This window comes from Hyaena hyaena, unplaced genomic scaffold, assembly GCF_003009895.1.
Source record: "Hyaena hyaena isolate Hyena2069 unplaced genomic scaffold, ASM300989v1 scaffold_167, whole genome shotgun sequence".
NCBI lineage: Eukaryota > Metazoa > Chordata > Mammalia > Carnivora > Hyaenidae > Hyaena > Hyaena hyaena.
The window spans coordinates 573,295-586,421 of record NW_024080798.1 but is presented as its reverse complement, the minus strand read 5'-3'; the positions used below and the strand labels follow the sequence as shown (position 1 = coordinate 586,421).

At 49.4% G+C, this 13,127-nt stretch overlaps 1 protein-coding gene across 4 annotated transcripts in view; it reads left to right on the top strand.

Moving 5' to 3' along the window:
* The window catches only part of ADAMTS9 (ADAM metallopeptidase with thrombospondin type 1 motif 9), a 164,812-nt gene that overhangs the window by 138,235 nt on the left and 13,450 nt on the right, over positions 1 to 13,127 (top strand). For all 4 annotated transcript variants that reach the window (XM_039240054.1, XM_039240056.1, XM_039240057.1 and 1 more), the window contains 7 exons: positions 603 to 776; positions 5,081 to 5,275; positions 6,362 to 6,494; positions 7,037 to 7,131; positions 7,247 to 7,341; positions 7,435 to 7,568; positions 9,268 to 9,359. In XM_039240054.1, coding sequence (XP_039095985.1) covers positions 603 to 776; positions 5,081 to 5,275; positions 6,362 to 6,494; positions 7,037 to 7,131; positions 7,247 to 7,341; positions 7,435 to 7,568; positions 9,268 to 9,359 — 918 coding nt within the window. The remainder of the gene's footprint in view (positions 1 to 602; positions 777 to 5,080; positions 5,276 to 6,361; positions 6,495 to 7,036; positions 7,132 to 7,246; positions 7,342 to 7,434; positions 7,569 to 9,267; positions 9,360 to 13,127) is intronic.

Here is a 13,127-nt window from a genome sequence, read left to right as displayed (position 1 = left end):
GATGGGAGCAGTTCCTCCTGGAGAAGGAAAGGCAGGCAGTTGGGGGCGGGGGGTGGGGTGGGGAGGGGAGATTTCATAGCAAAGCAAAGCCTCTCAAGTCTCCGGAGAGGGACGATTTGTGAGAAATGAAATTTGTCCTTCATGCTCCCCTGGAATTGACACCTAGGACAGGAGCCTGCCATCTGCAACGTGGTAGGTCTGGTCGTGTGATGAAATGGGCCACCCGGACACACAACAACTTCCCTGACTCCAGAGGTATTGAAACACGAGTTTGATAATCACTTAGCTGTAAGTTTTACAGAGAGTCAGTGTTTGCATGAGTAAAGTCATCAAGCCACAGGGTCCTTTCCAAGCCTGCAATTTGTTCATTCATGCTCCCATTCCTTCCCTCCAATAGCCGCTTATCAAACATTATCGCTGTGCCAGGAACAGTGTTGGGAGTAAGTGGGATAAGACAATGAGTTCTCTGTAATTCCTTCCCTCAGAGGCCTCACAGTCCTAAAGGGTAGAAGAGACAGGAAAATCAATCTCTATAGAAATAGCATATAATAAGCCATTTATTATCTCTCCATATCAACACCCATCCTGTCTGTCACGAACAGTGCACCAAGACATGCGGCGAAGGCTCCCGGTACCGCAAGGTGGTGTGTGTGGATGTGGACAAAGGCAGAGAGGTTCATGGCATACACTGCGACGTGAGCACCCGGCCCACGGACCGAGAGAGCTGTAGTTTGCAACCCTGCGAGTATGTGTGGATCACAGGAGAATGGTCAGAGGTACGTCCCGGGGATGCTGTAACCACCTTCAGGATGGCAGCGGCCTGAAGGCAACGGAGTGACACGGGTAGGAATGGGGGAGACTCGGACCCGCCCGCCAGTTCCGCCTTCTGGGGCCACAGCCTCCCATGTGCAAGGCAGGAGGGTGCCCGACGGTCTCTCAATTCCCCTCAACCCTGTGACTCACTGCGCTGTCCCGTCGGTATGTTAAGGAAGGGACTGCTAGTGATGCCTGTTGGTGTCCAGAGAGAGTTCAGGTAAGAGGGGGCCCTTTGCCTGAGGGAGACAGCAGGGACCCTGCAAAGGGAGTGGGCTCTCTTCCCTTCCAGCGGATGCCGTGTAGAAATGTGGGGCCAGTGGTCCCAGACCTGGTTTTTTTTTTTTGTTTTTTTTTTGTTTTTAAATTTTTTTTAATGTTTTATTTATTTTTGAGAGAGAGATAGAGACAGTGTGAGCAGTGGAGGGTCAGAGAGAGAGGGAGACACAGAATTGGAAATAGGCTCCAGGCTCTGAGCTGGCTGTCAGCATAGAGCCTGATGCGGGGCTTGAAACCACGAACCGTGAGATCATGACCTAAGTGAAAGTCGGACGCTTAACTGACTAAGCCACCCAGGTGCCCCTCAGACCTGATTTTTCAAGAGAGGACAAACATCTGAACTTTTATGTGAGATCCCCTGACTTTAAAATGTGGACTCAAATTTTTTATTTGAAAATGTTCCGTGGGCCAAACCAAACACGTCCGTGGGCCAGATACGGGGTGCCTCTTTGACAACCTCTGATCCAGAGGAACAAAACGACTTTCCAAAACATTCAAGGAATTGATTTCTTTCTTCTCTTCTTTTCCACACAGTGGCTAGTCTAGAGACTTTTTGTTATTAATATGCCAAACATGATTATATTATTTTCAAACCTTGTAACACCTCTTACATTTATTTATTTAAATTCAAGTTAGTTGACCTACAGTGTAGTATTGATTTCAGGAGTAGAATGCAGTGGTTCATTCCATACATATGACACCCAGGGCTCCTCCCAACAAGTGCCCTCCTTAATGCCCATCCCCCATCGAGCCATCCCCCACCCATTTCCCCTCCAGCAGCCCTCAGTATGTTCTCTGCATTTAAGAGTCTCTTATGGTTTACTTCCCTCCCTGCCTCATAACATTTTCAAAGACTGAAAGACTTGTAATATCCAAACAGGTTGTCATTTGCCCAGAAGGATTTAGAGGTGGAATTCCCTGGGCTCGTAGCACAGGTACTAAAGACTTTTAGGTAATATGCTTGCTGCCATGAGACCCTCTTCAAAGGTTTGTTTTGTTTTGTTTTTAGTTTTTATTTATTTTTGAGAGCGAGAAAGAGCATGAGTGGGGGAGGATCAGAGAGAGAGGGAGACGCAGAATCCACCATAGGCTCCAGGCCTACCCGCGGGGCTCAAACCTACGAATCATGAGATCACAACCTGAGCCAAAGTCAGATGCGCTACTGATTGAGCCACCGGGATGCCCCATACCCTCTTCAAAGTCTGACAGTGTGGCAGTTTCACATTTTAAATAGGAATATTGGCATGTAGATGGTACATATGTCGGGTGGCGAATGCTTTCTGCGCTACAGCTGGCCGGAAGTCCTGTCTAACTATGTCTCCCCAACCTTCTCTTTGCTCCAGTGATTTCACCTCCCCTTCCTCACCTAGGGGACATCTGGCAATGTCTGGAGACAGTTTTGGTTGTCACAAGTGGAGGAAGTGGGGTGCTGCTGGCATCTAGTGGGTAGAGGTCAGGGAAGCTCCTAAACATCCCAGAGTACATGGGGAGCCCCCCCACTCGCCACCCCCTCCCCCAACACACACACAACAGAGAGCTGTCTGGCCCAGATGGCAATGGGGCTGAAGTTGAGAACCCTGCTTTACCCTGACTCTGCATGTTCTCTGACTCATAAAAAGTGGAAAGGAGACATGGTCCAAATCACTAGGAAATAGATTTGCCACTGGCTAGCCAGGAGCCTGGGCCGTCCAGGTGCTTGTTCAAAGTAGTCCTTGACTTTGGGTTTGAGGCATAGGTTCTCTAACCCATTCAAATTCCAAGGAAGGTCAGGGGAAGGTGTCTGGGGAGGGCTCCTTTCTTCTCTTCAGCTTACTTCTCCTGGCTCCTCGTCAGGTACGGTCCATGACTTTTGGTGCTCAGGGCTGCCTGCCAGGCAGGGGAATGCCTCTCTTGCTCCTTAGGCCTCCATCGCTCTCGGCCTCCTGGAGGCCTCTTATTAGTTTCTGGCTTAGTTCTTGGTCATTCATCCCTCTGGAGTTTCTACACCTCTCACACTAGGAACATTGGCCTCTTCATCTTAGCCAGTCTTTTGTGTGCTGTTATTATTAGGCTAAAAGAAGTTCTATCTCTTTCTAAGACTGAGTCATGTTCCTCCTATAGCTTTATTTGAACCTGAACCTTAATCTTAACCCCCAACAGATGAGATTTGGAGAAGATTAAAAAACAAAAAAAAGTCTTCCGTATTTCTGCAAATTCTCAAGTGTATCATGGAGGAAAAACTCTGGAAACCTACAGGCAAAGTTGAGAGGGTTGGAGATAGGACCTCACATGGGTGCAAGGGGCACTGGACCAGAAATCGCTCTAGAAAAGCTTCTGGAAAAATGCAAGAGCCATAGCAAGCCATGCCTTCTCTAGGACCTGTCACCTGGAAAGTTGTGTGCCTTTCTCTGAGCTCTCCTTGAATTCGAGGAGGCCTGGGCCAGATGGGAAAAGAGAACCCCATCACCCCTGGCTGATAATGTATTTCTCAGCCTGGGCCTGAAGTGCACTTCATCCTGCTTTAGTCTTATTTTCAAATTAGAAAAGTAATATATGCTCGTGATGAAGCAAGCACATGACCCCAGACATGGAGAGTCCAGAGTAAGACCTTCCCTGCCCCCCTCCCTCCCAGCTCCCCTCCTCCCTCCCAGCCCCCCTCCTCCCTCCCAGCCGGGACAGACCCAGCATTTGCTGGCGGTCTGCCCACACACGAATCCTCCCAGACTAGCCTCGCCTTCCCTGGGCCCAGCCTCTGCTGGCTCTGCAGGCATTTGAACAGCGGCGACCAAAGAAGGAACAAACATATGCAGAATACTTCCAGGTCTCAAGCCCACTGAAAAGGAAGGCCCAGGGGTACTCTGTGTGCCTCGGGCTGGACCCGCCCCCCCCCCCTTGCCTCCAGGACCTCTTCAAGGGCTATCTTTTCCCTTCAACAGGGAGTTACAGGAGAAGCAGGCCATGTGGCTCAAAGCACCAGCTCAGGAGACGTTAGGAAGGAATGACACTGTGGCTTTTAATAGCTACTGAGACCTGACGGATGCTCACCCCAGACAAAGCGTAACTTGCCACTTGCTGAGGACTGTTTTGGGCGTTCACCTTGGCTGCCTCCAGAAACCTTTGGTCTCGAGACTCCTGAGCCTCTCACTTAATTTTGTGTGACCCCTTCTTCCCAGGGGATAGCTGCTTATTTGACGACATTGTCTAAAAATACCATCAAAACTGAATCCACTGTAATTCACTTTTATTTTTTAAATAGATTCTATCAAATGCTTAGCGAGAAAGGTTGAACATATTTGAAAATGGCATCAATAACCAGTTATATGTCTCATCACAGGAAGGATCTTGGACACTAGTAAGATGTCTGCTCTTTCTCCCTTTGTGTATTGTTTGTGTATTTTTAAATGCTGTGTAACGACGGTCAAATCACTACCTGATCTGGGTAGATAGAGAGACACAGGAGAGCAGAAAGGTAACATCTCGGTCCTGGGAGAGCAAAGACAGAAGGAGATGGAGTGGGGGGCAGATGGGAAAGCAAAGCACATGGAGCAGGGAAGGAAAACTGTCCCCGAGTCCCTTTCTGGCTAAGTGCTTCAGTTTCAGCTGTAACTCAGGTGGGCTGTGACCCACCCTCCTCCCATCCCCCGTGGCCACGTCTCAGGTTTGGGGACGCATACGGTCAGGCTGGGGATCCTATAAATGGAACCAGGGTCAGCTGAAGCCTCCTCCCTTTCTCCCCTTGAAATGCAAAGAAAGGGGCTCAAGGTGGCCCGTCCTACAGTGGGGCCGAGGCAAAATGGGGGCGGCACTGGATCCCCGAAGGCGACACGTGGGGCTGCATGTCCGCGCTGTGCTTGCGGCCTGCCACTTGAGATGCATAAACATGCTAATAAAGTGAGAGCTCTCTGCAGTGTCGTCCAGGGTCAGCGTAGGAGGTGGAGGTCAGGGGCCTACGCTGGGCTGCCCCCGAGCTCGGCTGCAGCCTCTCCCCCCCCCACCCCTGTCTTCCCAGTGCTCAGTGACCTGTGGAAAGGGCTACAGACAAAGGCTGGTCTCCTGTAGCGAGATTTATACCGGGAAGGAGAATTATGAGTACAGCTACCAAACGGCCGTCAACTGCCCGGGCACTCAGCCCCCCAGCGTCTATCCGTGCTACCTGAGGGAGTGTCCTGTCTCGGCTACCTGGAGAGTTGGCAACTGGGGCAGCGTAAGTAGACCATTCGGTGACCAAATTGGAAAGCTTTGGGCTCCCAGACGTCATCCTAAACACGTCCCGGCTGGCCCATCCCTAGGGATTCTCCTTCCGGGAGAGACGCTGGGAAGACACTGGAGTTAGCATCTTGACTTGGGCTGATGGGAAGAGAAGGTTCTCTTCTCGTCTGGCAGGGTGGCCCAGTGCACAGAGCGTGGGCTCCGTAGCCAGACCCCTGCTCTGTGGATCCTGACTCTCCTACCTCCCAGCTGAATGAAAGGCGCCACACTTTTGTGTCTCTGCCTCCTCATCTACAAAATGGGGGGTGGTGAAGAAGAAACGAGTTAACATGTAAATAGTAAACATAGATCATAACAGCACATTTCAAGTTACACGTATTTTACCACAATGTTTTTACACACCAGCTCCCAGAACTCGGTCACCTCCTAAGAGTTACAGAAGAGTTCGCTGTTGCTTCTGCTGTTACGAAGTCAACACTTTCTAGCCCCTCTTCAATGGGACTATTTCATTGCATTAGGGGTACAATACGTGAGACTATTTTTAATCACGACTTGCCTGGAATATTGCCAGCTCCCCCTGGTTCCCAACCACTGGGTTCTCAGTGTTGAAAAGTGAAGAGACAAAGTATAGGATCAGTTGAAAGGGGTTAGGGTTTGAATCTGGACTCCACTATGACCTTGAACAAGTTTCTTGACATTTGGGTCCCAATGTCTTCTCTGTAAAAATAGAATAATGGGAATACTGGAATACTATCTCAGAAAACTTTTGTAAGGCTTCAATGAGAAAATGACATATTGTATATGTATATGTTATATACATATTGACATATACATCATATTTATATACATATAAATATAAATACATAGGTAAGATACACATATATATATGTTGGGTATGTATCATGCTTCACACAGAGACTGCTGCATCATACATGTTCCACATACATCAGCGTTTGTTTTCAGCAGCCTGGGGTCTGAAATGACACCCTGGACATGTGTCAAGCGGTGAGCCCCACACACCACTAGACCCCACGCCTCCTGGGCTCAGTGGCTGCATCACTGATTCTGGTCTGCCTTCCAGTGCTCAGTGTCCTGTGGCATGGGAGTGACACACAGATCTGTGCAATGTCTGACCAACGAGGACCAGCCCAGCCACTTATGCCCTGCCGACCTGAAGCCAGAAGAAAGGAAAACTTGTCACAATATCTATAACTGTAAGTTGGCTGGTAGAAGCCAGCTTTCTGGAGCACAGAGAAAAGGATTTCCTTGTTTATTGGTGTGTTTGCCAACCCTTCTTAGAAATAGAGAATGCATACGATACGTAAATACTGGGGATGAAAGGCACAGCATGAAAATGATAGTTAACACTGCCGTTTGCTATGTTTGGGAGTCGCTAAGAAAGCAGATCCTAAAAGCTCTCATCAAAAAGGAAAAAAAGCATTTTTACATATATCTGTATGAAATGATGGATGTTAACGAAACTTGTAATTATTTACAATGTATAGACGTCAAGCCATTATGCTATGCACTGTAAGCCAACACAGTGCTATAGGTCAGTTACCTGTCCATAAAACTGAAAAAAAAAAAACTTAAAAAAAAAAATTTACCCCCAAAAAGGGAAAGAATTTATTTAAGGAAATGATGCCCCCTTTTCCCAGCTGGAAAGTATTAGTGTGAACAGTATCATTCATTCCAGGGGCAGACAGTGGGGAGCTTGGGGCCTCACAGTCCCATTTGTGTGTCTCGTGTTTTGTAGGTGAGTTACCCCAAGACTGCAAGGAGGTAAAGAGACTGAAAGGTGCCACTGAAGATGGTGAATATTTCCTGCTCATCAAAGGAAAGCTCCTGAAGGTGAACGTTGGACATCAGTCGTTATTTCTAGAATGACTGGAGAGTGAGTGGCCCTGGGTCCCATGGTCTCATCTCAGAGCCGCTCTTCACAGGTTATTACCGGCCTCTCTTCCAGATATTCTGCGCAGGACTGCAGTCTGACCACCCCAAGGAGTACATAACCCTGGTCCATGGTGACTCGGAAAACTTCTCCGAGGTATACGGGCACAGGTAGGAGCGTTCAGGGTCCGAAGGCATACGCACACGGGGAGATCGCCTGGAAATACCTTCCAGCCTCACCAGAACGTTCTCTCCGTAACATAGGTTGCACAACCCAACCGAATGTCCCTACAACGGAACCCGGCGGGATGACTGCCAGTGTCGGAAAGACTACACAGCAGCGGGCTTTTCCAGCTTCCAGAAGATCAGAATAGACCTGACCACAATGCAGATAATAAGTAAGTCTGGTAGAGTGTCATGGGGGTACGGGGATGGGGTGGGAATGTGTTCCTTCCTCTCCCCATTCAGCCAGCACGCTGCACACCGCACGCTGGCTAGGGGCAAGGCTCTGAGATGCTGTGGCGACCGAGATGGGTGGCCTCACCATCCAGTGATGACAACTGGGGTCCGAGCTGCGCGAGGGCGGGGTGGCTCCTTTCCATTTGACTGTGGTACAGCCAGTCCCTAGAAGGTGCCTTGCCCAGGGCAGAGCTTTGTCAGATTTGTGAGAAATGAATGAATGGAGTAGGTGAAGGCCACTAAAAGTAACCGCTGCAGTGGTGGGGGAGTCAGGGCTGCATACCCCAAAATATGACACTGAGCCTGACGTTTTAAGGCCAAGTAGGAGTTAGCCAGGCACAGGGTAACAGTGTGGGGAAAGGAAGGGTAATAGCAGAAGCTTGTAAGAGAGAAGACAGAGCAGATACACACCTTAAAGAGAGTCATAGGGAATCTTCCACCCCACACACACACCTGCCTCCCCCTGCACAGTGCACACACAGCTAATTTTATCTGATTGTCGATCTACAGAAGAAAAGTGGACCTCGGACTTACCTCCTGTATCCAGCCCCCGCGCGGTCTGATTTCATGGTGTAGCCAACACAGCATTTTTGTAGAGATGTTCATCATAGCAAAGATAGCTGAACTATCCAAACGTGTTCCTCCAAATAGAGGAAAAACAGAAATAATGAATAATTAATTTCCCCTCATTACCATTGCTCCCGTAATATTGCGCTGCTTTCCCCTTGAGGTAGATTAAACTTGATTGGTACCAAGTTACTTTTCATGGCCTTCAGCTAGTCTGATGGAGCTAAAGGCGGAGAGTCTGCAGGTTTTCTGCTTAGAAAATCACTCCAGCCAGGACTCAAGGCCTCGGGGTGCCGCGGCCACAGGGCCCCTCTCCTTGCAGGGCAGGGAACTCAGATTCCTTCCCACTGGGCCTGCAGAAGGATTAAGGCCTCTCGCTGTTCCCAAAAGGCAAGGTGGGAAGGTCAAAAGTGGTCTCTCCTTGCACGAGCGATAGCCTTCGTGAGGTTCTTGCTTCGACTCCCGATCTGTGGTAGAGCCGCTCCCGGGAGCTACGAAGAGGTTAAAAATACAAGCATTGTTTTCACTGGCCTTTTTTTTTTTGAACTACAAGTTAGCCCCAAACTTGAGAAACTGCCATTAATACTTTTAAGATGTGGGTTCTAACTGCTCCGCATTTTGGCAGTAATAGTGCACAGGCCATGGGAGGGCAGCTGAAGCCCCAGGAAATAACTCCTAAGTAGCTGGAAATGCTTTTGTGGCTGGTTTCTTCCCGTCCTGAAAGCTGGGAGGCCGTACGTACGCAGGAGGCCCACAGCCATCCAGTGACACTGCACTTGATCGACGTGATTCACATATTTACGTATACATGTGAGAATCGACTCCAAAGTCACCTTACACCCCCCACCCCTTTTGGCTTCCCGACCTTGCAGATAAAACCCAGGGAATGAGGCTCGAGGAGCCCAGATGCCAGGGGGAGAAAGCGGTGTACATCTGGATCTGTTTGCTGACTAATGATACTTCGGTGTTTTTTCCTCTCCTCTTCCCTCTTCCTCTTTCTCTCACTACCCTTCTTCCCTTCTGTCCCTTTTTGTACTTCTCTCTCCCCTCCGTTTCTCCAAAACCCCACAGCCACTGACTTACAGTTTGCCAGGACAAGCGAAGGACACCCTGTCCCTTTTGCCACAGCTGGGGACTGCTACAGCGCCGCCAAGTGCCCACAGGTATGTGCAGGGGGCATCCCCGACCAAGGACCCATGTCCCACCCTGCGCTCAGGGGACCCTTGACCGCTTCTGCTCCTGGGAATACGGTTAGAACCGCCGCTTGGGGATGCTCAGAGCTACTGATCTTGTACTGCCACTCCTAAGAGCATTTCCTAAGGAACCGATCAGAGCCACATGGCAAACTTCTGCATTCAGCAAAATGCACCTGCTCTAACGGTAAACATTTGGAAGCAAATTAGACGTCAGAGGGCAGGTTCTTGCTTAAACAAATCATGACAGCTAATAGAATGAATATTATACAGTCAGTGACAAGCTGGCATATGCTTCATGACTGGCCCTTTAAGAAAATAAAAAGCCCTGCTTTGTAGCATTTGCCGCTTTCCTAGGTGTAGATAGTCTCGCTCTGCCCCGCCCCCACCCCTGTAACTGATTTCAGGCCATCGGCCTTATGTCACTAAGTGGAGAGTCTGGCAGAAATGCACACGGTCGGCTCTCACAAGCCCGTGGCCTCTAATACGTCACGGTCAGCCGTTATGAGTTCTAAACATTGCATGGCAGAGAAAACCTGTTACCCCTACTTGAGACGTATAAAACGTGTAGTGTTCAGACCAAGTGCAAGGTTATCGTCATCAGCTGGATTTGCTCTTCAGCAGGGTCTCCCTGGCCGGCTACACTTCCACACGCTCTTGCCTCTCTGGAGGTGGGGCACGTTTTAACTTGCCCTTTGAAACGTGCTGCCGTAATGATCCGCCTGTTCTGAGTTTTGCAAAGCAGGCATTGTCCTCCCGAGAAGCTTCGGCACTGACTGAGAAGGCACAACGAATGCCTTCCCTGACGGTGGCCAGGAGAACTTGGCCCCCATTCTCGCTGTGGTCCGAAAGGGGTCTTGACGAGGCTGTTGCTCAACTCTGGGTCAGGAATTTCCCACTTGGCCTACGAGCCTTCAAAAGTCTGGAGACCAGGACCGGGCGATGCATTTGGAATCCCAGGCACTGTCTCCCCCGGATGGATTTACGCCCAACCCCGGAGACCATCCAAAGGCAAACACATCTGAATTTTCCTTTAACAAAGTGTTTTCTCAGCCCCCAGCTTCAGAAAGCAATGCTAAACATTTTAGGGAAGTGAAAAGGAAGCTCTCAGGGAGAAAGAAAATAAACAAAGGACATAATGGTAAAAGGGGGCCTCTCCTCTATTACCCAGGAATTGAAAACTTTTGAAGTGCAGTTTCTTTAGAGCCGCAGATGACTTCAAACAACCCACTGCTATGGGTTGCATTTTAACAGCTAATAGATTAGCCCTGTCCTGCCTTTTCCAAAAGTTCTCGGATTTTCTGGTTTCTCTCTGCGCATCTTTGAGGTCCCGCTTAAGTAAATGAAAGGTAATTTGCGTTCATTTATTTTAATAATTCGGAGACAAATGAACTTATTGATTTGCTAAATCCTGACCCTGAAGCAATCGCTAAATGAGAAAATGCAAAGCCAGTATGAAGCTGATTTATACTTTTTCCTAGCTCATTCTTCAAGCCATATCCGGGGCTTTCAGAATTCAACTCCTTAGACAATTATTGAGCGCCAACTGTGTATATCCATGAAAGATCTGAGTTTTGCAGGAAAAGGTCTGCAAAAGCACACTTGCACCAGGGGCTTTGGAGCCAGTGGCCCCTCCTGTGATTGCACAGAAGTGATTGCACAGAAGCCAAAGCGAATGTCCGACCTCGCTCACAATGCTGCTTTGGGGACTGACTTAGGAGGAGGAGCAGGTTCCCCAAGGGCCCTCAACTGAAAATATAGCCGAAATGTGTTTTTCTGTTCTGATCACCGGGGATGTGGCATGATTGGTATCGATGCTGGTATTGGCACCATTTCTTGAGTGTTCACTAGATTTTAGACTTTGCTCAGCATTTCTAGGTCAGTGTAGCGTGTCATCCCCACAGCAGCAACCCGTGAGAAGGTCCCCCTTTTCCGATGGGAAAATGGAGACACAGAGAGGTTGGGGAGCTTGCCCAAACCCACACAGCCAGTGCTCAATAGAGGCAGGACTGGATCCCAAATGTGTCTGAGTGCAAATCCATGATGGCAGATGTGTCTGGCTGACCCCACTTGCAGGCAGGACTTTGCAGCCTCCTCCTTTGAACAAAGCACAAAACCTCTCCTAGTCTCAGGCACATCGTTCTCAAATCCCTCCGGACCCTCTAGCCCGTGCATAGCTCTGAATTACTTTTACTCTCCTAAATCAGCCACAGGAGGTAGTAGCTCTAAATCTCATGCCCTCTGCCCCGGGAAGAGGAGGGCTGGAGGGACAAAGATGGCTCACTTGGAGCTCAGAGGACAGTCAGCCTTTACTCCTTAGGGGACCCTCAACTTCCGGTGGTCATTATCAGCTGAAAACGTAGGTCCCCTATGCTGGAAAACGTGGGAAAAGAGTGAGAAAGAAGACCGCCAGCTCCGTCGGGTCTGTCACCTGCTCACGTCTAGCTAGACGTGTGTATGGGGGGCACTCAGACAGCGGATGCCCAGCTCAGCTGGGGGCGCTGTTGGGCCAGAAGCTGGGTCAGGGGCCTGCACGTTTCAAGAACCTTGAGGTCAAAGCAGATGAAGCTCCCTTCTCCTGCCGTGCAGGGGGAGCGGACCATCCACATGGGAAGCAGGAGGGGAAGGGGAGAAGGAGAGGGATCCTTGGCAGCATTGTGGCCTGGACGTAATGAACGGTGTGAACACCCGCCTCAGGACAGGCAGGAGGGATCGCGTAGCTCGGAGAGGCCCGTGTCTGGGGAGGCCAGCAATGTCGGGCTGTGTGCGTCACTCCAGCCACGACCACAGACGCTTACTGAGGCCGCTCACCTAACAACCACTAACGCCTGTAGAGCACTGTCATAATTTCCTGAAATATTTCTTAAATATCACCTAGTCTGTGCCAAAGAATGAGTCACGTGCCTTTTACCTTCTACCTAATTCCCTCCTGTTTGCAGCGTTGGCATTACTGACCCATGTTACAGATGGACTCAGGAAAGTTAAGCCGTTTGCCTGAGGTTACACTAAAAGTGGGGGAGCCTGGATTCTAGGAAAAATCCAACCTTTGGCAGCCAGAGTTTCTCACCGCCTGCACTGTTAATGTTGTGGACTGGATCAGTCTGTTGCAGGGACTGTGCTGTGCATTGCAGGCTATTTAGCAATACCTCTGGTCTCTACCCACCGGATGCTAGTAACACACGTGCGTGTGCACACACACATACACACACACACACACACACCTGCCAGTTATGACAACCAGAAAGATCTCTAGATATTGCCAAATCCCCCCACCCCAGGGACAAAATTGTCCCCTGTGGAGAGCCACTAACTTAGATGCTTGCATCACTTCTGTGAATTGGATGCTTTTTGTCCCCATGTTGTAGATTTGGAATCCAAGGCTTCAAAGGGGCCAATAAACTCTGCGTAGTAAATATTGATGGCACTGATACAGAGAGTGAGCCTGCAGGTGACCCCTAGTCCTGGAAGTCATATTGGACAAGCCAGGATGGAATATTTATTAACCGTCTATCAGCTGCCTAGCCATGTGTTACAGACCATTGCTGATACAAAGAAAACAATACCAAGCCCCTCCTCTTGCTAAGCTTACTGTTCCTATTGGAGAGAGACACACAAAACAACCAGTAACCAGTATTTCTGAAGTCAGGTGTGCCGCATGGCTAATTTCGTTTAGCCCTCACTACACTACGCTGGGGCAGATACTGTTATTATCTTCCATTTTACAGGTGGACAAACTGA